A 25,818-nucleotide genomic window follows, 5' to 3' on the forward strand; every position below is an offset into this window, starting at 1 on the left:
TCTTCTTAAACAATACATCACTGTTTGCTAGGCATATTCCGCGGCCCTAACCCCATTATATACACTGTGTTTAGGGTTCTGCTTCCAGGAAAAGACACACTAGAACACCCAGGTGAAAAGGCGGTCTGCTCCATGCAACAATGCGACATACCGTCAAGGGAAAATTAAAAAAAATTTCAAGCTTTTTATACCTAAGCAAAATCACCTGTTTTTTTCAAATTGTAATTTAACATTTATTTTTAATTATTTTTCAATTTATTTTTCTTTTCATGTCCAAATTTATCTAATATTGACAATCATCAATTCTGGATCTTCCAGTAGCTGCTTAAATCTATCTGCCATTCTAGCCATTGTCATTCCGTCAAGAACTCTGTGATCCCCGCTCCAAGATGTATTGATGACCTGCTTAGGAATGATTTGCATCTTGTCATCAAATGATGGAATAACTCTGGCTTTGCCAATTCCTACAATAGCAACCTGGGAATCAACAATTACCGGCATGAGATATGTCCCGCCCACGTTTCCAATGTTGGAAATTGAAATTGTGCTTCCTTGAAGGTCTGAAGCTGCAAACTTACCAGTAGCGCCCAGCGCTTGTAATCTGTTAAGCTCTGCGGCAATTTCTAAGACAGAAAGATCTTGAACATTTTTAATATTGGGCACAATAAGACCAGACGGGGTATCCATGGCCACTCCAATGTTATGAAAGGGACGGTGCACAAGTAAAGGCTTCCCGGAAACAGAATCAAATGTAACTCTCGAGTTTACAATGGGGAATTCTTTCAGAGCAATAGACATGGCTTTGATAAAAAAGGGCATGTAGGATATCTTATCAGGAGTATTTTCACCAAAGACACGCTTTTTAAGAAGCTTGTTGATCTTAGCCCGCATACCCGTCAACCCATCAATTTGTACTTCTTCGGTATATAAGAAATGAGGGATGGCCAAGGAGTTAGTCATAGCCTTGAACATTTGCGACTGTACAGGCGTTAGTGGCAGAGTCTGCTCTTCTAACTGTGGTGCAACTGGTGCCAAAGGAGGTGGTGTTTCTGCTGTCACCCCTGTCTTTTCTTGACTTTTTTCTGGAGAAGGGGTCCTGTTTCCATTAGCATGGAATGTGATAACGTCCTCCTTAAGCACCCTGCCATCTTTGCCTGTTCCTGGGATATAACTAATGTCGATTCCAAGCTCTTTGGTTAATCTGCGCACCGCTGGGGTAGCAAGAGTAGCAAACTTTCCTGTTTGTTTATGCAGGCTATTGGAGGGAGTATGAGTAGCTTGAGAAACCACAGGCTCAACGGGTTCTTTAGCTTCTTGACTTTCCTGCTCCACAACAGTTGAATCTTCATTTGCCCCTTCTTCCTCTACATCGATATCGATCAATGGCTAAAAAAAAATTGTTAATACCCTCTTATTACAAAATTGATCTTTATGCATACTTTGCCCACCAGAGCCATTTGGCCCACATCATAGTGAAGTTGTTTAATCACACCATTGTATCTAGAAGTAATTTCGACCGACGCTTTATCACTTTGAACCTCGCATATTGGTTCGAATTCTTCGATTCGAGCACCGGGCTGGACAAACCACTGAATAACTTCGCATTCCTTGATGCCTAAAAACATTGTTAGACAAGATTGAATATAATACTTAGGTGTGTTATATGGTTACCTTCACCAATATCGGCCAGTAGAAATGGTTTGACTTTAAATGCAAGTGGCGTATAGTGGAAATTCCTTGCTAATGTTTTTAATCGCGGGGTAACGCGCGTTAGAAATCTGGACGAGAGCATTGTTTTTTTTTTTTTTTTTTTTTGTAAAGAGAAGTTTGGTGATTGTTGGTAAAATGTGAAAAGAAAAAGAAGAAAGAGAAAACAAATAGTAAAGTTTATTAAAAAAACAGAGATGTGGATTTCTTGCGATTTATATAAATTTGTTAAAAAACAAAATAGTATTCTCGGTAATGGAGATTGATGTGAAAATTGAGGAGCATGTTCGGTTATTCAAGGTGTTTTTTCAATGAGATTTTTGACAAGGTGGAGAGAATCTAGGGCCCGGAAAAGTTTTTTTTTTAAATTTCTTATCAGCATCAATGTATGGCTTCAATAGCCGGAGTCCTAGAGTTCGCAGAGCTTCGGTTTAGGCTATGAGCTGCTACTAAATTTGTTACTGTTAGATGCAATGTTACGCGGGGAGGAAACAACTAGGTGTTGATATTATGTGGGGGAGTAAATCAAAAAGGCATTGCGGCGTAGGAGAGGAGTTTAGTTTAGGTATCAATCATTTAAAGCGTTACTTCGGTTATTCAAGGAAATGTATATATTACTAATGATGACATATAATTGACATAATTATGTTACAATTGAGTTTGTTACAGAACCCTTACTATCGTATTACAACGTAATGCTGGTTTATCTTGTCGCCTCCACCTTACCTGTATATTACTTGGCTTGAAAAAAAAGAGACCAGCCTATTTTGACAATAATTTTCTCAACTGTTTTTTTTATTATTATTATTATTATTATTAGAAATTATACTATTTCGCGTCTTATATTATAATTATTATCATAAATTATTATACCAATGTCTCTTTTTTTCAAACATCCGTTAGATATCGAGATTCGATTAGCAGGTGAAGACAAGCGCGAGCATGTGGACATAAAAACCGACAAGGGACGACGCGAGAGATACCCACTTTACCTGGACGGCGAAACAGTCAAGGGCACTGTAACTATTAGACCGCGTGATGGAAAGAAGCTGGAGCACACAGGCATTAAAGTGCAATTTATTGGCAGCATAGGTGAGTTAATATTTTGGAGCATTTTGCTTAATGTTTAAGTTGAACAGATAGGTTTGTGAAAGAGATCAATATTAATGCCCAAATTTCAGAAATGCCCAATGACCGGGGAAGCCATGACGACTTTTTATCACTTGGCCAAGAGCTAGCAGCACCAGCAGAACTGCGCCATCCAGAAACATTTGACTTTGAATTTAAAAATGTGGAGAAGCAGTACGAGTCATATAATGGTATCAACGTAAAGCTCCGATACTACATTCGAGTGACCGTGTTTCGACGAATGGCTGACGTTATTCGCGACAAGGATCTTTGGGTCTATAGCTTCCGCAACACTCCAGACACAGTGTCGTCAATCAGAATGGATGTGGGTATTGAAGACTGTCTGCACATTGAGTTTGAGTATTCAAAGTCGCGATATCATCTCAAGGACGTCATTGTAGGACGCATTTACTTTTTGCTGGTACGTCTTAAAATCAAACATATGGAGCTGTCCATTATTCGACGCGAAACAGTTGGTACCCCGCCAAGTCAGCTCACAGAGTCGGAAACGCTTGTGCGTTTTGAGATAATGGATGGTGCGCCTGTCCGTGGAGAAACTATACCAATCCGCTTATTTTTGGGTGGGTTTGATCTTACGCCAACTTTCCGCGACGTTAACAAAAAGTTTTCCACCCGCACATTCTTGTCGCTTGTTTTAATTGATGAAGACGCACGCAGATACTTTAAGCAAAGTGAGATTATTCTTTATCGCCAATAATAAAAGAATTATTGTAATAGTAATAAATAAATAAATAAATAAATCAATAAATAAATACAATTGATATGCCATACATAAGTTTTTATGAAAGAATAAATAAAAAAGAAACATGGAGCATGGAGCATTACAGAGAGTCAGAGTGCGGCGCAGCGGCTGAAGCCAACTCCTTTTTTAAACGTTTCTCGTGTGTTTTGAGGTGACGTTGTAGCTGGTCATTTCTACCAAATCGTTTCCCACAACCCTCAACCGAACAAGCAAACGGTCGGTCTGCCATATGAGCTAAAAACTTTTGTTAGTTGTGATTTTTTTTTTTAAAAAAAAAAAATAATAATAATAATAAAACATACTTTTCATGTGCTTTGTGAGGTTTGACGATTCTGAAAAACGCTTACCGCACCCGGGCCATTTGCACATAAGTGGTTTTTCGCCAGTGTGCGTGCGCAAGTGAACCGAAAGTGCGGTAGATGCCGTGAACTTCTTTCCACATACTTTACACTCAAATGGCTTTTCGCCTGAATGAATACGCATATGTTGGCGTAGCACTGCATCTTCTGCAAAACAATTGCCACAAATGTTACACCGATATGGCTTGTTTTTTGTGTGCGTTTGCATATGGCGCGTCATCTTTTGGCGTTGTGCAAAGGGTCGTGAGTGCCGTGAACATCCAGCCCATTGGCACACATACTGGCTCTTGCGAAATCCGACATGAACCTCAGATACATGGGCAGTTAATGCCGCCGGGTCCGCAAAAGTCTCACCGCATTCATGCGTTTGGCCCGTTTCAGGGTCTTCACAGAGCCATCTGCACACAGGCGGTCCGTTATTGTCTTCATCTGTATCGGAACAAGGTCTCCGGAAATTGAGCTTGCGTCGAAACTCAGACTTTACATGTGCAATCGCTTCAGCATGATCGGCAGTAACATTGTCCTCAAAATACGACTTGTCTTTTGTATTCTCAGTGCAGGATGTAACATCGATAGGGTGGGACTCTGTTAGTCCAGATGCAGGTATTGGATAAAGTGGAAAGGGGGGCTTGCTTTTGTTGGTAGTACTATTAGTACTATTAGTACTATTAGTAGTAGTATCCATACCAGTTCCAGCAGCCTCCAAGGTACTTAAAACATGATTTTGACGAACATGGCTAGTAAAGTCGTTAAAGTTTTCGGCCTTGAAGTTACAGGAATTCCATTCACACTGAAACATTGTAACTCCATTTTTGAGTGCATGCTGGTGAGTTTCGTCAGAGCAGTTCGAAAGGGTACATGCATCAGTATCGTTTAATGTTACAGCAGGGTTAATATGAGTGCTGAGGTGGGAGTCAAAAAGGTCAAAATTGCCGGTATTGAAGGAGCAACTTTGCCACAAACACTGAAGAGGTTTTTCATTATTTTTATTCTCGACATGATTATGGTTGCACTCACTATGGGGAAAGCGTGAGTAAGATTGCCCATGATCCTTTTTTATATGATCAAGAAGGCTATCAAACTCAGAAAGTTCCAGATTACAAGAGTCCCAGTTGCAGACCACAAATTTATTGTCAATAGCTGCAGTATCCTTAGTACTAGGCTTCGGAAAACTTGTGATTGATGATGTAGGAGGAGGAGGAAGAGGAGGAAGATTCTGATTTAAAGAATTTTGCTCAAATGGTTTCAAGTGTTGCGAACGTAAATGCAAGTCAAGATCAATTTCAGTAGAAAACTTTGCTGTATCGCAACCATCACCCCAATGACAGTAGAAATTGACAGGTTCGTCTTGTTTAGGCTTTTCAAAAATCTCATCTGCAGAGCGTTTACGAGTGTTTGATTCAGTTCCAATGGCCTGTGGATTTGAGGATTGATCGGGACTGAGAAACTTAGAATATTGCTGAGACCCCCCTGTTTTCTGTTCTTTGTTGATAGTAGCGGGAAATGATGCAGATTTAAAAGGTAATTCAGTATCAGGAAGACGAATTTTTTTAAGAGGAGGAGGTTGCTGTTGTATGCGACTGGAGCTATATCGAGGCTGAAGAGAAGAGGATGAGGAAAGTTCAGTCAACACTTGAGAGATATTATTTGAATGATTTGAGCTTGGCAAAGGAGAATGAGGAGATTTGACATCAAGATTTTCGATTGATGTTAGAGTTCTTTCTGCCAATGAGGAAGGTTTATGATTGTAATGGATATGAGAATGATTTTGGTGATGTGTAGCCTCATATGGGAGTTGAGGAAAGATAGCTTGCGAAGGGCATGGTTTTATGCGATTGAGACAGACAGCTTTTTCAAGGTTGTGACAAATAGCAGCTTCCTGACATTCTTTGCAACAGGAAAGAGTTGGAGGGGACACTGGATGTTGCTGTATTACATTAGCACACTGAGTAAATTGATGAGAATGAGAATGTGGGTGATGAGAATGGTAAGAATGAGAGCCATTAGAGTTCTGAGAGTGTGAACAATTGGAACTTTGAAAATGGGAATGGGAATGAGAATGAGAATGAGAATGAGAATGAGAATGAATATGAGAAAGAGAATGGGGAGGAGAATGTGAATGGTTATATGAAACATGAGAATGAGAATGGGAATGAAGATTAGATGATTCTAGTTGGTGTTGTTGTTGATGCTGTTGTTGTTGCTGCTGTTGCTGTTCCGGCTGAAAGAGGGCCGAATCGCAACAAATTTGTGAGTGCATTAAAGAAGAAGAAGAAGAAGACAGCGACGATGATGATGATGATGAGGGTGGAGGAGGTGCTTGAGAACTGGGAAAATGAGTAAATATTGATGGATCGCAAATTTTGCAAAACTCTTCGTAAAATGTTGAATGATCCTTGTCAAAGCATGGTTCGCAAGGTTCGCAAGGCTCGCAAGGCTCGCAAGGCTCGCAAGGCTCGCAAGGCTCGCAAGGCTCGCAGGGTTCACAAGGCTCGCAAGGTTCACAGGGGTCACAAGGGTCACAAGGGTCACAAGGATCACAAGAATTGCATGGATCGCATGGATCGCATGGATCGCAATGATGGACTAGTGAGCAAAGAACTGAAGAGTCTATAGGTTGTTGTTGCTGCTGCTGCGGCTGCTGCTGTTGAAATTGATGTGGTATTGATGACAAGTTTGTTGATGATTGCACAATTGAAGCGAGATGATTATGAGCCGCGTTTATAAAACAAGCAGAGGCTGAAGATAACGATGATGAAGATGATGAACAGTCTACTGGTCGACAGCAAATAGAAGTTGTAAAGGAAGAAGAGGATGATAAAGGAGGGTGCAAGGGCTCAAGAGGTAGAACAGACGAAAGGTTCTCTGGCAAGTCTGTGACATTTATCATTACGACGAAAGTGACTGCAAAGGTCTATCTTTTTAAATACTTAAGAAAGATGGGAGTAAAAGTGGGTCTATAGATGAGTATTGATAGAATTTAAAAATTAACAAAAAAAATTTTTTTTTACCTGTTACTATCTCATTAGAAGCATGGTATTGTAGACAGTGCAGACCAAACCAGCTACAAAGGTACTCAGATCAGCGCGTAAAGGCCACTAAGGTGTTTTTTTTTTATTATTAAACTAAATGGAAATAAGTAGGGTTAACAAAAAAAAAAAAACAGGGAGGGCTGTGATAAAAAAAAATTCAAATCGAATCGAATCGAATCGAATCGATGGATAGATGGATGAGTGTAAATGATAATTCGGAACGGTATGATATTGCGTTTATGTTGGTAGTTGATGAACCGGGACTCGGGACACGGGTTGTCAAGTAGATAAGCTTATTAGTAGTAATGAAAGCAAGTGGGCAGAGAAGAGGGGATTACTGGAGGTTTGGGGACCAAAAAAAAAAAAAAAAAAATAAAAAAAATAATAATAATTAAGAGATTAGAATGAGGGCCTTTGAGGTTATTGTGTTTAATATGGTATTCTAAGACTAAATAACCACCAAGGTGCGATATGATATTGAGCCTCCCCATCCCTCCAAAAAAAAGAATCAGTCACATGATTATCTATAGTCACGTGTAAAGATTGTTAGTAATAATTATTAATCATGTGTCATTATTTGTAATAGGATGCATGTGAAACTAACCCTATGACTCCTTGTACGGCTGAATCAGGTTAACCGAGGCATGTACCCTACAGGAATTGGGATTTTATATTCACCAAAAAACTGGAACTCCAAAGGAAAGAAAATTTCCGGTATTTTAAGATGTTCCAGCAACCCGTTTTTTTTTTTTATTTTATTTTTTTTTTGTTTAAAAAGGCTTAGCCGGTACTTACAGAATATCCAGGCCTTTTATTTTAAGAAAATGAAGACGTCAGTGATATATCAAAATATATATTTTTTTTATTTTTTTTTATTTTGTCCTTGCTATTTTTTTTTTCTGAAGATTTCAAATGTTGTAAACTACTTTAAGAAAGACACACATGCGGCTGGTCAACTATATGAATAAAACATACATCATTTCTCAAAAATCGCATGAAAATTTTTGAACAATGCCGTTTTTCTTTTTCTTTTTTTTTCATTTGACGGAATAATATATCTAAAAACAGGGAAAAACTGACAAGATTTATATCTGTGGAATTCATGCTGATTGTTTAAAATATCATTAAAGTATATGAATAAATGAGGGGAGGGGATTTTGAAGTCAGCAGTAGTAGCAAGTTTCGCAATAGTAGTGAGCACTAAGAAACCTCCCCCCCCTCCAACTCTTTTCTTTTAAATTACCTACTGGTAACAAGTATTGATAACATACTTGTCAAAACAAAGACTTATGGTAGGCTGTATGTCTTAATGTCTGGTGATGAAGATTGCTATCTAACACAAATTTGTGTTAGATAAAGTTAATTAAGGTTCAAAGGCGGAAAAGTCTGTTGCTTTCATACAATTTAAATAAACAACGAACTTTGGGTGGCAGTGATCTAGTTGGTAGAATTAATAGCAGTAGTAGCAGTAGTAGTAGTAGCAGCAGCAGCAGCAGCAGCAGCAGTAGTAGTAGTAATAGCAAGTGGAGGTAGCAGCAGAAAAAAGAAGAAGAAGCAGCCCGATGGTTAGACACCAGAAATCGAAATTCTGACTGGGGCTGAATCACTATTAGCAGCTCAGATTCTCAATGTCTGACTTTATATTTACTCGATTCCATTCAGAATCGCGCGCTTTTGTTCAATATATTTTGTTCATGGAAGAAAAAAAATTTAATAATAAATAAAAGCATTGGTTTGACGCGGAACTTACGGTACTTTGATGGGTATTGTTAGTGGTATTGTTAGTGGTGTTGTTAGTGGTAAGTCGCCTCCCTTCCCGAGGCTGTGTATATTTTACCAGCAGTAACTGAGCTAAGTTAAAAAAAAAAAAAATTTTCCCCTGGTCCACACACAAAAAAAAAAAATAAATAAATAAATAAAATGAGAGAGAAAAAGCCTCCCCATTCCAGAACTTTTCTTTTCTCTTTTCCCAACATCACAACAACAACAACAACAAATCTATTCAACACCTCCTCCTTTTTTTTTTTTTTTTTTTTTTACCAAAAGACACGAAATTCCAAGAAGTCTTTTTTTCTGAAATACCATATCTAAAGATCTGCATTTCTTCTTTAGACTCCTTTCTAATACCAGATCAAACTCATTTCTTCATTGATCATCGCCACCCTAACTTTTTTTTTTCCTCTCACTTCTCATCACAACTACTAAAAAAAATCTCATCATGACTGCATCGCTCTCTGTTTCTGAAAAGCCTGGCCACAATCGACGCCGCTCTTCTAGTATAATTAACCATATTGAACCTGAAACCATTGAAGAACAGACTGACCAGGCTTCTCTTCCAAATCTGAATGCTGACTGGGTTAATAACAAGGGTGAGTAAAATAAATACCTTCTTTTTTTTTAATGCGGCTCTCTTTTTTTTTTTTGTTCTTTTAAAATACTAACTTAATATATTATTCTTTAGGTGCTTGGGTTATACACATTGTCGTTATCGTCATGTTAAAGGTCTTCTATGACCTTCTGCCTGGAGTCACCCAGGAACTCAGTTGGACTCTCACAAACATCACCTACGTAACTGGCTCATATGTTATGTTTCACTATGTAAAGGGAATACCATTTGAGTTTAATGGCGGTGCCTACGATAATCTTACCATGTGGGAACAGATTGACGATGGTGACCAATACACTCCGGCAAAAAAGTTTCTGCTGGGAGTTCCCATTGGTCTCTTTCTCATTTCCACTCACTATACTCACTATGATATTACCATGTTTGTGCTCAACTGCCTGGCTTGTCTATTTGTCGTGATTCCAAAGCTTCCTTCAAGCCATCGTCTCCGCATCTCAGTCCCAGGATATGCCACCCCTGTCAGTGAGGACTAGATAGAGAAGGTACAGCAGTAGGAAATGACTGACTGATGATATACCTTGCTCCTATGTTTTTTTTTAAAACTTTTTTAAACTTTTTTTTCTTATTATTATTATTATTCCACCTTTTTACTTCAACAATTATTATTATATTATTACTATAATGAGCCTGGTCCTTCTTTTTGTCTCGATGCCTATCTCTCGTTCTCTATATATACATATATAAATATCATAATTTGCATACTTTTTTTTTTCATTATTCTTTTATATAAAACCTCTCATTGTCCGTATACGCGCCAAAAAAAATAAAAATAAAAAAATAAAAAAAATTTGGATCTTAACGACTCGCCGGTTATCGCATGAAACACACGTGATTACTGACTCAACCACTCCACTTCTTTCTGGTTCCATGCCAATCTCTTCAACTTCCTCCCCTCCCCCCTCACAAGGGAATAAGCAAAAATAAATTTCTTCTTTATCACCATTTAGGGCTTGTCTATTTATTTCTTTTTTTTTAACAATTAAAAATATTAATTTCCCATTTATATCTAAATACTCAAAGATATGCTTCATCCAATCCCAAATCTTCAAGACTACGATGTCTCGCCAGTTGCGGGGTTTCTTCCAGATGACCCACCTTTGGAACGTCTTCTTGATCCTTACTACGAACCATGGGAAACCATTGCTCAAAGCCTACCAGCATTTGTCATGACACGTCAGGTTCGAGACTATGTCGACACTCGCATGCCTTTACTGACCACCGCACGCCTGAGCTCCGAGCCCGAGTGGCGTCGCGCATGTATGATTCTATCCTTTTTGGCTCACGCTTATGTATGGGCCGGAGACCAGCCCCGCGACCATCTCCCACAACAGTTGGCCGACCCATGGCTAGCTACTGCGGCCCATTTCGATCTGCCTCCCATTACTTCTTATGCCTGTGTGTGCTTATGGAACTTTCGTACCATATATCCAGATATTCCGCCAGCCCAGTGGTCGCTGGCAAACCTCACTACACTCTTGACTTTTACAGGATCATACGATGAGTCATGGTTCTACCTCGTCTCCACAGCCATTGAGCGTGAGGGTGCACCCTGTCTAACTCATGGTATTGATGCTATTGCTGCGTGTCGGAATGGTGAGTCCGAGGATGTTGTTAAGCACCTCCAGGCCCTCGCTGAGGCAATTGACAGTCTTACAACTACACTCGCTCGCATGTTTGAAATGTGTGACCCCCATACTTTTTACTTTCGTATCCGGCCATATCTGGCAGGCTGGAAAAATATGGAAGATGCTGGTTTGCCCAAGGGTGTGCGTTACGGTGACGAAAAGGAGTACCGCCAAATTTCTGGAGGCTCAAACGCTCAGTCATCACTCATTCAGGCTCTCGACATTCTACTTAATGTTGAGCATTACCCCACTGGTCACCGCAGAAGTACCCATGGCATTTTGCCTACTCAAAAAACCACAGAGCATGACACTGCTACACCTGAAGAAAAACAAAAAAGTGCCAATTTCATTCATGAAATGCGCAAGTACATGCCTCGAAAGCATCGAGAGTTTCTCGAGGCTCTGACTCGTGTATCGCATATTCGCGACTACGTTGTGGCTCACTCTGAAGAAACACCTGCACTTGTCATTTCGTACGATGCGTGTCTGGCCATGCTGCGCACATTCCGTGATAAACACATTCAAATTGTGTCGCGCTATATCATCATCCAGGCCCGCAAGGCACAGAAACTGGTTCCAAAAAAGACTGCTGTCACAACCCCAGGCGATACCAAGCGCGAGGGTCTTGCGGCCGCCGACAGCGAGACACAACGGGGAACGGGCGGCACCGCGCTCATTCCCTTCCTCAAACAGGCCCGCGACGAAACTGGCGACCCAGCCGCGTCCACGTGGGGCCGTCGTCTGCTCGCAGACACGTCCCGTACTCTCAACAATCCCCGCACTTTGCCTGTTCTGCCTGCACATGGAGTTCCAGCAAACCATTTTACTTTAGGCTCCGGTTCTGGTGCTAGTGCTAGTGCTAGTGCTAGCACATCTACTGCTGAGCAGAAGAAGGATAAGCCTGTAGAAGTTGCAGAGACTTCTATGTCTGCCTTTTCTCGACTTAAAAATGCGGTACTTGGGTCGCCGGATGCTTCACCCAAGTCTTCCGGTATTTAAATGATTTTTATTTATTTATTACGATGAAACGATTTCCTTTAATTTTATTAATCTTGTTTTTTTTTTTTCGTCTTTTTCTCTTGTTAATAGAAATTTGCTTGAAGCAAGTACTTTAGATTTATTTTATTTTTTTTTTTTTTCAGTCCAGATGCTTTTCGATCATCCTTGATCCAACTGGAAAGTACAAGAATAAGAACTCCAAATAACTTCCATAAAAAAAATTACACACTAAGCCACGTCCGGGTAACCTTTTTTGTACGGTATAACGCGGCTGAGTCAGCTTGTGCCTTTCCAAATCCAGTCTTAATTGCGTATTTTGTTTTTTGTTTTTACGAGTGTGCACCCGCCAGGTTTCCCTTTTTCACTTAAAATAAAAAGAGGTTTGCCCCTTGTATAATAAATTTCTGGTCATTTTTTTTTTTTTTTTTTTTACTATTCACTACCAAATTTTTTCACATTTATAAACCCATTTCAACCATCATATAGATATAAACATATATATATATACTAGTACATTTCTCTAGAAATGACTTACGACAGAGTAAGTACTTAAAAACATTTCATCATACCATTTAAAGCAAATGAACTTAGCAGCTCTAACAAATCCCTCACAGTTACCACAAAACACTAGCAACTCCAATAAAGAGGTGCTATTCTCTGCACCATCTGACGACAGCGATAATGAGTCCCATGTTACAAACAATTCCTCGAGGCCAGCACGCAAAACCCCTCGTCGCACAAATGACCACAGTGATGCAGAGGAAGATCACGATATGCTAATGGAAGACGCGTTTGGTGGTTTTAGTGACAGCGACGTGGACTCAGAGGACTGGGACGACCGCCGTATAGAACCGACGGCAGGAGCTGGCAACAACAGTTCTGCAAGTTCGTCGGGAGGCCCATCAACTGCACAACGCCTTCGCAATAAGATTTTCTCTCGAGGCCCAGCAAGCTCTGGTACCTACGTTTCTCTTGAACATGCTTCTTCGGAAGACCCAATACCCATGCAGGACTTGCCTTCTTCGTCTTCGGCACCTTCTTCTTTATCAGCTGTTAACACAGCGACAGACGCAACCTCCTCCTCCTCCTCTTCTTCTTCTTCCTCTATCACTACTCAAGACCACATTTCATCTTCTCATAGTTCACATCTTTTGTTACCATCACCTTCACCATCTTCCACATCGCAACCCATTCCTGCTTCTGCTGCGCAGAACAGAGGGGATATGGGTGGCAATGGTGGATTTTTTAACCGCGGTTTATTTTCCTGGCGCCGTAACACTTCCCAAGCTACACGCAGTCTTTCTTTCAATAACCAAAATGATGGTGTTTTCAACAACATTACAGCTAAGCCTGAAACTGAAAAGCCTGAGGATAGTGATGTACCCCCCACATACGAAGAGGCTGCCGCAGATGCCGCTCCTCTCTACTGGGAAACTACTATTATGGCACCTGGATACTCGGACGAAATTTTTATTGATGGCCTTCCAGTCGGTTCTCCCATCAACTTTATCTGGAACATGATGGTCTCGGCCGCGTTTCAGTTTGTTGGCTTTTTGCTTACATACCTACTCCACACTTCTCACGCCGCCAAGCACGGCTCCCGGGCTGGTCTCGGCTTCACTCTCTTTCAGTATGGATTTTATTTACAGCCATCTATTAATGGTTCAAGTTCTTCATCTTCGGGAGCGCCCACTGGACCTGACCGTGAATTTGAACCTTCAGACCCAAACAATTATGACCTTTCATCTAACCATGACGACATAAGTGGCTCCTATCATAAGGCTGCCATTGCTGCATCTTCAGTCACTACCACTAGTTCTGGAGACCCCTCTTCATCGGCTTCTGGCTGGATATCTATTATTCTCATGGTCCTTGGTTTTTGTATCGTCGCAAAGTCCATCTTTGACTATGTTCGTGTGCGTCGCATGGAAATGATGATTGTTCAATCACCTTCAAGTGTTATTGTGGACCCTGAGGATGCTGACAATATGGTGTAATTGCATTTTTTTTAAAAAAAAATACCTCTGATACCCATTTTTTTGCGCTTCTCCCACATTTTTTCCTTTTAATTTTTTTTCATTTCCCCTTTTTCAAACGGACTTGGACTTGCATTTTTATTTAAGAAAAAGTTATAACATTATACAATGACATCATTTCAACTTTTTTAATAATTAATTTGAATTTTTTTTTATTTGAAATACTTTGTCGTAAAAAAACACGTTAAATAATTTGATATGGAGATGGACTTGACGCTTTTTTAAATTTCTAGCTTGTTTTTATTAAAGAGTTGTAAAAGTATTATTAATATTAACATCAACGCTATCCTTTTATTTTCATAACGTCAGCGACTTGCTGTTTATTGGTATGCCTTTTTCAATACGGGGTTTGGTTGGTGAGTCTCCTATGACTTGGAGGATGTGCCTTGATACCAACTTACGAAAAGCAGGGAAAACCAGTCTGTTCTTCCCAAACTCACTCGACCCATTTTCACGATTCTTCACCAACACCTGCGTATTTATGAAACATCTAGGTTAGAGATACAATAGGTAGTCACCTGTAAGCTTATTAGATTGATCATAAAGATTTAGCTTTCCAGTTTGACAGGGTAGCCTGGGGGTATGGATGAGATGTACCCTCTTTCCCTTGCTTAGTCTCCAGGGTGAACAGGAACTGAGAGTTAAAATAAATGTATTTATGTTCACTTAAATGTGATTTTCAATAATACCAGCCCGTTTGTTTGTTTGTTTGTTTTTATTCAAGGGTTATAGAATTATATAACATCAGCATCTGCGCTATCCTTTTTGTCCACACTATATATCTTTTCATTTTCATAATAAACTTTTAATTTTGGCTTCAACATTGCATCTCCAACAGCCCGAAAATAAGTCCTAATGCCAGCTTACGAGGAACAGGGGGTTAAAAATAACCAAACCTTCCCAATAATACCAGCCCAATTTTTTCTTATTTTAAGCTTTTCTTTATCACTACGAACAAAATGCTAGCTCTGGTGCTTACTAATATATTTGTTGGCACTATGGCCGAGTGGTTAAGGCGACTGACTCGAATACACTTCGGGATTATCAGTTGGGATTTCCCGCGCAGGTTCAAATCCTGCTGGTGTCGGTTTCTTTTTATACTTTAATTTTTTTTTTAAATTATTATTTTTTTTTCCTTTTTTATTTGGAAGGCGCTTTAAATTTAATTATATCAAAACAAAACAAATGATAAAAACAAAAGTTTATCGTTTCTTTTTCACATAAATCTTTAACTTTCTAATAAGTTTAAAATTGATTAAAAAAAAATAAGAAAAATGCATTGCAAGTATGATTCTACCACTTGTCGTAAAGTTGCTGCTCCATTTCTTTGGGTTTAGTACTTGTCACCGAAACAATAATGGTGCATTTTTCATTTTTTGAGGGCACCAAAGCACCCATCTTGAAAATTAGCTACACTACACTAAGAAAACAAAAAGTTAATATACGTTACGTATATTAAATTTTAAATCATGCAGCTTTTCAAATATTTACAATCAATTATAAAAGACTTAGTCAGAGCAAGTTAAATAAAAAAAAATATTTATGTAATAAATATGTTGTACAATAATTTTAATGTTAATATTTTTTTATCATCATTTCCATAAACAGTTTTTTTCTTTTTCATTTTAACATTGAATAAACTAAAAGAAATATATTATACTCGTAAAAAAACTAAATAAATTACAGGTCATACGTTGTCACCATGTATTTAACCGACTCTTCCCAACATTCTAATGTAGTTATTGTGAAAATCTTGAAAGCTGCAAAATTCTAAGGGTTCAATGCCATCACCACCCCTCAACTCATTGGCATCAACCTCAACCTGCATATCATGCGCAATTCTACCTTCCTAACGAGATAAGACGAGATAAGACGAGAAAGTTGAAACTTTTTGCTTTTATTAGAAATTTCAAGCATTTTTACAAGTTTTCCTATAGTAAGAATGTCGGATATCGTACCACTCACTTTGTAGGCAAAATTCAAACTATCTAACAGGTTTTGAATTTTTGTTTTTCCTTTGAGATAATCTTTAAAGAAAAAGCATCTCAAAGTCCTTTAAGCTGCTTAAGAACTTGAGGCTCTTTGAGGCATTGTGAGTGCAAGTAGGAAAGCAGATGTCGGTAGTTCAAAACAAAAAACAAAAAACAAAAAACAAAAAACAAAAAACAAAAAACAAAAAACAAAAAACAAAAAACAAAAAATAAAAGAAACATTCAAATTAGAAAAGGGCCCATCTAGTAGTGATGACTTTCATAGGAAAGAGAGTTGATTTCTGATGTAACTCAACACCACTTGTAATACGCCCAATTGACGGCTGTGTACTTGATTAATTGATTCTGGTAGGAATTTTACTGATTCTCTTAGAAGAATTAATTTGTTCATAAAAATTGCGATCAAAAATAGATGCTTGATACTGTTTTTTTTCTTTACTTTATCTTTTACAGCTGACTGAATTCTTTTTACTATTATTTTTTTTCCCTCAAATTTATTTTACAGTGTCATTTTCTGTTCACAAAAATGCACCATAAGATGGAAGACTTCTTTAAAGGAGCTATGGACGCCCTCCTGAGTTTAATGTGTTTAGTTTTTGGAAGCAAAATACTTGATTTGGATGTTCCTGGCTCAGTTGAAGTCTCAGTCGGTATCGTTTTCTTTGGATCAAAAACTCGGACGATCTACAGTAATGAAAGAAATAAAAAAATGAAAAAGAGACAATCCTTTTTTTTTTTTTGAATTTCTAATGAAAGGAGCTTTTTTTTAATTTTTTTTTATATTTATATAGAATAGAGTCTGAAATTAAGTAAATTGAAAATTTTTAAAAAAATGACCAGCTGAAAACTTGCCTGTTGGGCCTCTGGCTAGTACCTATTGTACTTACTAAGGCAGAATTGTATATCGGTTATATTTAACAAATATAAGATAAGCGTTATTAGCCTTAAAATTCTTTCAACGTGGTGTTGGTATAAAATGGAGTCTATTCTACAAAGGTGTGGGGGCACTTTTTTTTTAAAAAAATTTCTCTGGCACCTTTTGTATCTCATACAAAAAGAAGCCATTTTTGGGTTTTGGCGTTCCTCCAAATATGATCTGCAATACATTTTCAACCTTCAGCATACATGAAATTTTTTGCTTTTTCAAATTAACAGCTGATTACTAGTACTAGTGTATTATTAGTAGATTCAGAGCCTATGAATGAATATGTATATTGAAATTATAAATATAAATGGATGGATTGTGGAAGGCCGACCTCAATTGTAATATATATAACGATATGGGTTTAAGGGGAAGACTAGAAAGGAAGGCGAAAGGTCCAGTATGGCCCATCGGGATCGAAATAGTTAAGAATCAGAAATAAGTCTTTGTAAAGCCATTTAAAAATTAATTTCAGGACCTACGAGCAAGTAAATTAACAGTACTTGACCATAGGACCAGATAAGATAGATTAGAAATGATGAATAGTTGGAAATAATTAGATGGTAATAAAACAAGCCTCGAATGAAATAAGATTTATTTGTCCGTTATTGCCAAGCTTCACTGTTTGCTAGCACATTTCGAAACTTTATCAGCATCTTAAGACTGTATTTAGAGCACCGGTATTTGCGAGAAACCACAATAGAACAGTGGGGCGCTTATTTGCTTAGAGTTAAACAATAGGGTTGCTTTTCGGACATAACACCAAATTACAGAAACGTACTTTTGTCGAGGAACCTTACTTAACATTAATGACCTTGAAGACACATTAAAAACCTAAAAACTGAAAAATTTACATAATTGACTAATAGAAAAATTTGCAATTTATTATATTATAATTATCAAATAAATAGATATGATACTTTAGTAAACTTATATTTACATTTATATATATGTTAATTATAATGGAAACTGAATGATTATTCATAATTGATAAATTTAGCATTGAAAAAAATGGATAGCTTAAAGTTATTGTTTAACAATGAGATTTATTAAAAAACTTTACTAAAAGTGGTTCTTTTCTTTTTCCTTCATTTCTTTTTCGTGATTTCTTTATTCTTCCGTCCTCCTTTTTCCCAATTCTTTGGAATGATTCTTGGTCAAATACCTTTTGAGTAAAGTGCATGTTCACTTTTTTTTTAAATCACTAAATTTAATAATTTCTTTTTACACAATAACTAGATGAAAAAAAGTCAATTAATTCAATAATAACCCCTAAAGCCTCTCAAAGGCCTTTGAATTTTTGTTAAAAAGGCATATATGCCTTATATATATACATAAAGAATATTCTACTATATAGTATTCTTATATAAAATTAATTGTACATAGTGAGTAGTAGGTAGTGAGTGATTAATAACCATTTAGTTATTAGAGCTCGATTTCAATGATTATGAATACTTAGTATTAGTTAAACTAATTTTGATACTAAATAAGAGGACGTTGAAACTAAAACTTTTTTTTTAAGAATAAAATAGTGTGTGATTATCAACTTTTGTATTGTAAATCGAGCAAAAAAAAAAACACAAGTTACTTTAGCAGAAATTTTAAGGGATCAAAATTTTTTTCAGTTTAAATTTCAGGGTTCACCCTGAAAACCTGCTTGAACAAAAACTGACAAAATATTAAAAAAAAAAGGGGACTGTTTCTTATAGAATTTCAGAACAAAGGTGAAATAATTTTTTTATAATTGCTATTGAAAATGATAAACAATTGCTTTTATTAAAATTTTTTTGAGTAACACTGTAAAAACAAAAGAAAAAAGAAGACGTTTTAAAAGTTAATTATGTTAATAAATTTCTTTTTATTTTTAGTGTATCATATATTTTTCGAAAAAAATCATTTTTTTAGTAACAGAAATAATAATAATAACTACACCTAAATATAGCATTTTTGAGCTCATTTTCTTTAATAAATGAAAATTTATTCTTAAGCATATGTAACATAAAGACCATCAGATTTAATGATACCGTTATCGGACAATGCATTGTTTTCTTTTAATTGCTTTATTTCTTTTTAAAAATTTTTTAGCTTGCTAAACAAAAGAAAATGATTATTTTTATTAAATTTTTTTCCCTCAAAAGCTTATGGGTAGTATTGGTGCCGATGATATATTTCTATGGTTTGAATGAAATATATCATCGGCACCAATACTACCCATTTAATTGCATAAAGTTGTCAACTAGCCGTCTATCGGTGTACCTTTCAGTACAAGTTGTTTCGGTCCGTCGGCCATCAATATTTCCGAAGATTTGACATGAAGCCAACTTATTAAAAGCATGAAAAACCAGTATGCCAGTCCCAAAATATCCCCAGCTCGTTTTCACCTGTCTTCACCTGTCTTCACCGATTCCCGTGTATTTCTTAACCTTCTACCCAAGATATACTACAAGTAGCCATTTTCAAGCCAATTAGACTGAATGGAAGAATCATTTTTTTATTAGCCAGAGTAGCCTGTGGGATCAAGTGTCCTTTTTCTTTCACACATTTCAGGAAATAGCATCAACTGGGGTTCGAATCCAAGATCTTTCGCGGTCAAAAAAGTGTGTTCTTCAATACTCCAACCATCTATTTTCTTCTTTATCTCATTGTTCGTTCGTTTTTATTCAAGGGTATTAGAAGTATAAAAAATCAGGATCGAAACTATCTTTTTTGCTCTACTATATATATATTTCTGTTTCCACTAAATAATTTTAATTTGATTTCAACATTTATATCCCCAACATCCCAAAAATTAGTCCTGATACCATCTTATAAGGAGCAGGTGACTAAAGGCCAAAAATTCCCCACTTACTTTTATTTGTCTTCATTATTTCTTTAATTTTATAACTATATCACTTCAAACAAATATAAAGCTACAGTTAATTGTAAGCTATTCAGACTGTTTAAATGAGTCGAGATTTTTATCTTAGGAGACATCCATTTCAATCTTTTCCTTTTTTTTTTATCCAGCAAAGGACACTTTAGTGAAATGTGCCCAATTTTTTCAGCTTGTCAAGTTTACATTTGTAGCTATTATTTTTTATTAAAAATTGTTTGTTTGTTTTTATTCAAGGGCTATATAATTATATAACTTCAGCATCTGTGCCATCCTTCTTGTTCCTACTTTATATCTTTTCATTTTAATAATAAACTTTTAATTTTGGCTTCAACATTGCATCTCCAACAGCCCGAAAATAAGTCCTGATGCCAGCTTACGAGGAACAGGGGGTTAAAAATAACCAAACCTTCCCAACTTGTCTCCACTTGTCTTCATCAACGCTGTAATTGTATTTCTTAATCTCTCCAAGCAGAGATAAAGCTTACAATCTCTTGTAATCCAGTTAAACTGTTTAAGAGAGTCGACATGTCCATCTCTGGAGATATCCGTTTCAGTCCTTTTCTTTCCTCTTCAAGCAAAGGACACTCAACTAAAATGTGATGAACTGTTTCCAGCTCTCCACATTTGCAGTTGTAACTATCCTTTTCAATTCCAAACTTTTTAAACCATGCGCCAAAGTTGCCATGGCCTGTGCGAAACTGAGTAATATTACTCAAGATCCTTCGACTATCTTTCTTCATGATCACTCCCGTAACCATTTTGGAAAGATTATCAGTACATTTCGACTCCACTGTGATATTATGATACCACAGATCCTTACTACTGTTCCAATACAATTCTTTCCATTCTTCCATTGCTTGTTTCTTCAAAATTCCAATCGTCTGATTTTGTTGTTGTTTCAGTGTAAGAGGTTCAACCCTCTTGCATTTTCGTTTTTCATCCTTTTTAATCATATAGTCTCTATCATCTTTCGCCAACATGTAAAGCGTGGTTAGCTTTGCAATTGGAGATTTCTCAATCAATGTTAACAAATGACCATTAATAGGATTAGTTTTGCTAATATTTAGGTGTAAACGAATAGCTTTTCGTGCCACCATAAATTTTAGCCTAATACTATATGGCATAATACCAGCTTCCTTTTGTAGTACCGCAATAGGAGTTGTGCGATAAGCACCAATAATTCTTCTTAAAGCCATGTTCTGCATCACTTCCAACTTGTGGATTTCTCCTTTCAAGATTTTATGATGCCAAATTTCTAAGCCATATTCGACAATTGGTCTCACGCAAGCAATATACAGTGATCTGACTGCAGACCCTCGCATACCTTTTTGCACGCCACCAAGATGCCAAATAGCACCATGTATTCTGGGAATTTGTTTGTTTGTTTGTTTTTATTCAAGGGTTATAGAACTATATAACATCAGCATCTGCGCTATCCTTTTATTGTCTGACTATGTGACTTGCCGGTTTTCATTTGTACCTTTTTAGTACGGGTGGTTTCTGTTCTGTGCGTCTCCGGTAGCCCGGAAGATGGGCCCTGATGCCAGCTTACGAGGAACAGGGAGAACCAGTCTGTCGGTCCCAAAACCTTCCCAACCCATTTCCACTTATCTTCACGGACGCCCATGTATTTCTTAATCTCTTCCGCCAGAGATACGGCCCGCAATCACCTGCAGGCTATTTAGACTGTACAGAAGAGTCGGCATTCCTGTAACCAGGGTAGCCTATGGTTTTCAGTCTAGGTGTATACTCCCGTACACATCCTCAGGAAAAGGGGGTATTCTGGGAATCGAACCCAGTATCTTCCGCTATCGAGCGAACGTGTTACCCTTTACACCATCCAGCCCTTTCCCCCCGTATTCTGGGAAACAATTTTAATACTGCGCATTAAATTAATATATTTACTCTAAATACTTTCATTAATGATAAAATTCATCAATTAGAGATAAGGGAAGTTAGTGTAGTGGTTATCATACTTGCCTTCCAAAAGAGATTTAGTTAGCAAGTGACATGGGTTCGATTCCCGTACTTCTCATTTTTATATACTTGTTTTATTTTTTTTAAAATTTTAAAAGACTTTTTTTAATATATTAAATTCTTAAATGTGGGGTGGTCAGAATAAGAGTTAGATATCCAGTTTTCAATTTTTATAATTTTTAAAAATACCAGCTAAGGGTTTGATAATATCGTTGGGGACGTTTTTTTTTTTTTTTTTTTTTTTTTTTTTTTTGAGAAGGGAATAATAATGGCCAACAAATTTCTAGCCGATATTTCGAATATTCCGAATATGAAATAAACTGAGATCTCCTCAGACCTCCACAAAAGGCATAGTTTGAAAGAAAAAGCTTTGTAAGATGTATGGTAAATTAAAGGAATAAATATTGTACTATTATTTAAAGTGAGAAAATAATTTTTTACTAACAAATAGAAGGTTGACCTCCTTGCTTGAACGTCAGTGTCGTGTCAGATTTATTATCCAAGTATAAATTGGCTATAGAATTAGCCACAGCAACCGAAAACTGCTGTATTTGCCCACCATTTCTTGTGTAAAATATTTATTATTTCTTACATTAATTGATTTTGGAAACTCTTTTCAGCTTTCAAAAGAGAAAATTTTTTAAAGCATAATCATGAAATATCAAGATGATGTGAGAAAATTGACTTTAAATCTGGTTTAAAATATTTACCAGTTAAAGATATGCCCTGATAGCTTATTACTATGTGGAACACTTCACCACTCTTGATAGTTATAGTTTCCTCCAGAAATCAACAAAAAAAATCAAAGTAAGGAATAGCATTAAATTGAAGAAATCTTAAAAAAAGGGGAAAAAGGGGTGAGCTTGTTGACATTGTTTTTTTCTTTATTTTTTAAACTTAAAAATTTCAGGTACAGAGAATCGATCGATTCTAATCATTAATGCCTCTTCAAAGCCAGTACTAAATAATTCAAACATAAGTTGACCAAACAGACGGATTTCTCTAGTTATGATTATGACATATCGTTTAATCCAAAAGATATTTTACTTTTATAAGTTTTTTTTTCCAAAAAAAAATTCTATCTAATATTTAGTTCCTCAACTCCAATCAAATTTTTTTTCTATGAATTCTAATATTTAGTTCCTCAACTCTAATCAAAAAATTAATCTTCATTATTTTGTAAAAAAAATAAATCGTTTAAAAAACTATTTCAAATTTTAATTCATTTCTTTTTTAAACTTAAGATATAGTCTGTTTCAAAGTTGTCATATTGTCTTGAAGATAAGTTGATTGAATGCTCATTTATCGTTAAATAATACTTAATCAATTGCAATAATATCTATATTTAATGCCTGCCTTTTTAATAAAGTTATAATTTAACGAAATAATCTCTTCCTTTTTAAATTGTTTGAAAACAATAACTTTTTATTAAAAATTAACAAAATACAGATAATAATACAAAAATCAAAATGATTTTGCCAGTAAACCTATATACACGCAAATCATGACATCATAAATAAGATGTCTAAGTCAACCAATAAAAAAAACAAAAACAAAAACAGAAAAAAAACATTTACACATTTGATTTTGAGCTGCGAGCGAGAAACTCCTCCCTTTTAGTTTTCATTGAAGACTCAATGGCACTGACACCCGAAGCATACATGATATCGGTTTGCTCCAAGGTCAAACCTTTAGTTTCATGAACACAAAAGAAGGAAAATAGGGTTGCAGCCAAAAGACAGCCCGAGAAGATAAAGCCAATCGAAAATCCAATTTTCTTCACAATGAATGGAGTGAAGAGATTGACAAAAATATTGAGAATCCAATTGGAGGAAAAGCCCAAACTCATGGCCTTGGAGCGTACACGTTGAGGAAAAAGTTCAGCAGATATAACATAAGACAACGGGGCCCATGTAGAAGCGTAGAATAGAATGAATGTACAAGCACAAGCGATCATGGCCTTGCCAATATTGACAGATTGCTGATTAATAGTCCCTTCAACAAGTAGATCTGGATGGAAAAAACATGTACCAAGAATAGTGAAAATAACAAACGAGATAAGCATTCCCAAAGCACCAGTAATAAGCACGGAACGTCTAGAAAATTTATGAACAATAACAAGACCAAGTAGAGTGCAAGCAACATTGACACCACTTAAGATGATGGGTGTTGCAAATTGGTCCATGGAGCCGCCAATCTGTGAGAAGAGAAGTGTGCCATAGTAGAAAAAATAATTTGCGCCGCTGAAAAGCTGAAAAATTTGAATCATGGTGCCAACAAAAACACGATAAAAGATACGAGGCTTGCCGGTGACTAATTCAGTCCAAGAAGCGTTGCCAGCTTTTTTGTCCTCCTGAACAGCCATGTAAATATTTTCTACCTCGCGAATAACATACAAGTCATCAGGGCGCATATTCATGAACCGAGCGATAGAGTTTTTAGCCCTGATTATTTTTTTATGCGCAAGCAAGTAGCGAGGTGATTCAGGCATTTTGAGCATGACGAAGAAAAAGGTGGCCGCAACACCAAGGGCCACGTAAATTGGATGTGTATAGGAAGTAATATCCTCATAATCATGAGTCTTGAAAACTGCAATATTACCTGCAAGAATGCCAAGAGTTATGAAAAGTTGAAATAATGACACGTTAATTTCACGAAGAAAGTTAGGCGAGCTCTCTGAAATAAGCATAGGAACAATTAAAGTATAAGATCCGATTGCGATGCCCATCATTATGCGAGCGAAAAAGTAGTGTAGCCAAGCTTTTGCATAGAGCATCTGAACAATAGCGGCAATGTAGATTACACTGTAGCCCATAGCACTCCAGGTTCGACCAAATTTTTCACCGAAATATGAGGCACTGAGCCCACCAAAAAGACCGCCCATGCACACAGCACTAACAAAAAGACCAGACCTAATTGGAGGAATGATATAAGTTCCATCAACCAGAAGTTCACCGAAACGTTCCTTAAAAGCATCTAGACCTAGAAAACCTGAGATCGTGCCAGTATCATATCCAAATAAAAAACCAGCCAATGATGCAGCACCACACAGAGAAATTGCATGAAAGAATTTTTTCCAGGAAGGCTTGGGAATTGACTTGGTAGATGAAATTGGTGTCAAAAGTTTTTCCAGTGCATAGTTGCTTTGAATGTCTTCTTTTAAAGTCTCTAGTGAGCTGGCAGCAGAAAGTGTTTTGCTTCCAATTAAAGTAGTGCATTTTAAGCTTTCGGAAGATGAAGCGGTGGATAGTGGTTTGACTGGAATAACTGGAATGATTTCAATAGGTAAATCTTTTGTTTGGGAAAGTGGTGTGTCTATTGAAAGAATGAGAGTACTGTAATTCGCATTTAAATCATTTATCATGGTGATGGCAGAGTTGTTGGGAAAAGATGTATTCGAATCAGAATTTGGAGAAGTCATTGTCGAAGTTGAAGGTAAAGTTGAATACTATTAATTTTGGGATAGTAATGTTTTTTAGATATTTTTAAAAAATGAGATGAGAAAAAAAAATGAAACGAAAACAGGAAATTTTGCTCAATTTATACACTTCTTGAAATAGGATCATGTAGAAACCAATTGCCAGTTTTTTTATACTCTTACATTATTTACTTTGTTGATTCATGTTGATACGTCATAAAGCATTAAATCAGGATTATTCCTCATCAATAGTAAAAAAATAAAAAAATTTTCCAGTAAGATCACTCTTTTTGAGAAAAGCAAGAAACACAGTATTGAAATAAAAAAGGAAAAAAAAAAGAAAGTAATGCTTACTGTTTTGCCCAACTGTGACTAGTTTTCATTGGTACCTTTTTGTTTTCTTTTTTTAGGCTCGTTTCCCTAGATCTTGGCTAATGTTATTTTGATTATCAGTGAAATATTGGTACCTTTTTCTTTCTTTTTTTTCAAATTTTTTTTAACTAAAGTATATAATACTCATAATAAAAGTGTTAATTGCCTTAATATACAATTAGTAACAGATGTTATTAGGCTTGATTATTA

General features: G+C 36.6%; 9 protein-coding genes across 9 annotated transcripts; 5 read left to right on the top strand and 4 right to left on the bottom strand.

Annotated features, from left to right (window-relative positions):
• Positions 1–279: 279 nt before the first annotated feature.
• Positions 280–1,792, bottom strand: SAPINGB_P003420 (uncharacterized protein; the record flags this gene model as incomplete). Its single annotated transcript, XM_031998138.1, has 3 exons — positions 280–1,386; positions 1,440–1,615; positions 1,672–1,792. 3 exons carry the CDS (start codon positions 1,790–1,792, stop codon positions 280–282), a joined length of 1,404 nt encoding a protein of 467 aa, XP_031854029.1.
• A 790-nt stretch (positions 1,793–2,582) lies between these two features.
• Positions 2,583–3,553, top strand: SAPINGB_P003421 (uncharacterized protein; the record flags this gene model as incomplete). Its single annotated transcript, XM_031998139.1, has 2 exons — positions 2,583–2,799; positions 2,889–3,553. The coding sequence occupies 2 exons, from the start codon at positions 2,583–2,585 to the stop codon at positions 3,551–3,553; spliced, it is 882 nt and encodes a 293-aa protein (XP_031854030.1).
• A 124-nt stretch (positions 3,554–3,677) lies between these two features.
• On the bottom strand, positions 3,678–6,093 carry SAPINGB_P003422 (uncharacterized protein; the record flags this gene model as incomplete). Its single annotated transcript, XM_031998140.1, has 3 exons — positions 3,678–3,832; positions 3,901–5,844; positions 5,904–6,093. 3 exons carry the CDS (start codon positions 6,091–6,093, stop codon positions 3,678–3,680), a joined length of 2,289 nt encoding a protein of 762 aa, XP_031854031.1.
• Positions 6,094–6,339: 246 nt separating this feature from the next.
• SAPINGB_P003423 (uncharacterized protein) lies at positions 6,340–6,573 on the top strand (the record flags this gene model as incomplete). Its single annotated transcript, XM_031998141.1, has 1 exon — positions 6,340–6,573. The coding sequence occupies one exon, from the start codon at positions 6,340–6,342 to the stop codon at positions 6,571–6,573; it is 234 nt and encodes a 77-aa protein (XP_031854032.1).
• A 2,634-nt stretch (positions 6,574–9,207) lies between these two features.
• SAPINGB_P003424 (uncharacterized protein) lies at positions 9,208–9,866 on the top strand (the record flags this gene model as incomplete). Its single annotated transcript, XM_031998142.1, has 2 exons — positions 9,208–9,358; positions 9,451–9,866. 2 exons carry the CDS (start codon positions 9,208–9,210, stop codon positions 9,864–9,866), a joined length of 567 nt encoding a protein of 188 aa, XP_031854033.1.
• Positions 9,867–10,415: 549 nt separating this feature from the next.
• Positions 10,416–12,017, top strand: SAPINGB_P003425 (uncharacterized protein; the record flags this gene model as incomplete). Its single annotated transcript, XM_031998143.1, has 1 exon — positions 10,416–12,017. One exon carries the CDS (start codon positions 10,416–10,418, stop codon positions 12,015–12,017), a length of 1,602 nt encoding a protein of 533 aa, XP_031854034.1.
• A 581-nt stretch (positions 12,018–12,598) lies between these two features.
• On the top strand, positions 12,599–14,014 carry SAPINGB_P003426 (uncharacterized protein; the record flags this gene model as incomplete). The annotated part of the gene is made up of 1 exon (XM_031998144.1): positions 12,599–14,014. The coding sequence occupies one exon, from the start codon at positions 12,599–12,601 to the stop codon at positions 14,012–14,014; it is 1,416 nt and encodes a 471-aa protein (XP_031854035.1).
• Positions 14,015–20,296: 6,282 nt separating this feature from the next.
• Positions 20,297–21,468, bottom strand: SAPINGB_P003427 (uncharacterized protein; the record flags this gene model as incomplete). The annotated part of the gene is made up of 2 exons (XM_031998145.1): positions 20,297–21,206; positions 21,302–21,468. 2 exons carry the CDS (start codon positions 21,466–21,468, stop codon positions 20,297–20,299), a joined length of 1,077 nt encoding a protein of 358 aa, XP_031854036.1.
• A 1,923-nt stretch (positions 21,469–23,391) lies between these two features.
• Positions 23,392–25,239, bottom strand: SAPINGB_P003428 (uncharacterized protein; the record flags this gene model as incomplete). Its single annotated transcript, XM_031998146.1, has 1 exon — positions 23,392–25,239. The coding sequence occupies one exon, from the start codon at positions 25,237–25,239 to the stop codon at positions 23,392–23,394; it is 1,848 nt and encodes a 615-aa protein (XP_031854037.1).
• Between the last annotated feature and the right edge of the window lie 579 nt (positions 25,240–25,818).

Source organism: Magnusiomyces paraingens, assembly GCF_902498895.1.
Source record: "Magnusiomyces paraingens strain CBS 517.90 genome assembly, contig: contig3, whole genome shotgun sequence".
NCBI lineage: Eukaryota > Fungi > Ascomycota > Dipodascomycetes > Dipodascales > Dipodascaceae > Magnusiomyces > Magnusiomyces paraingens.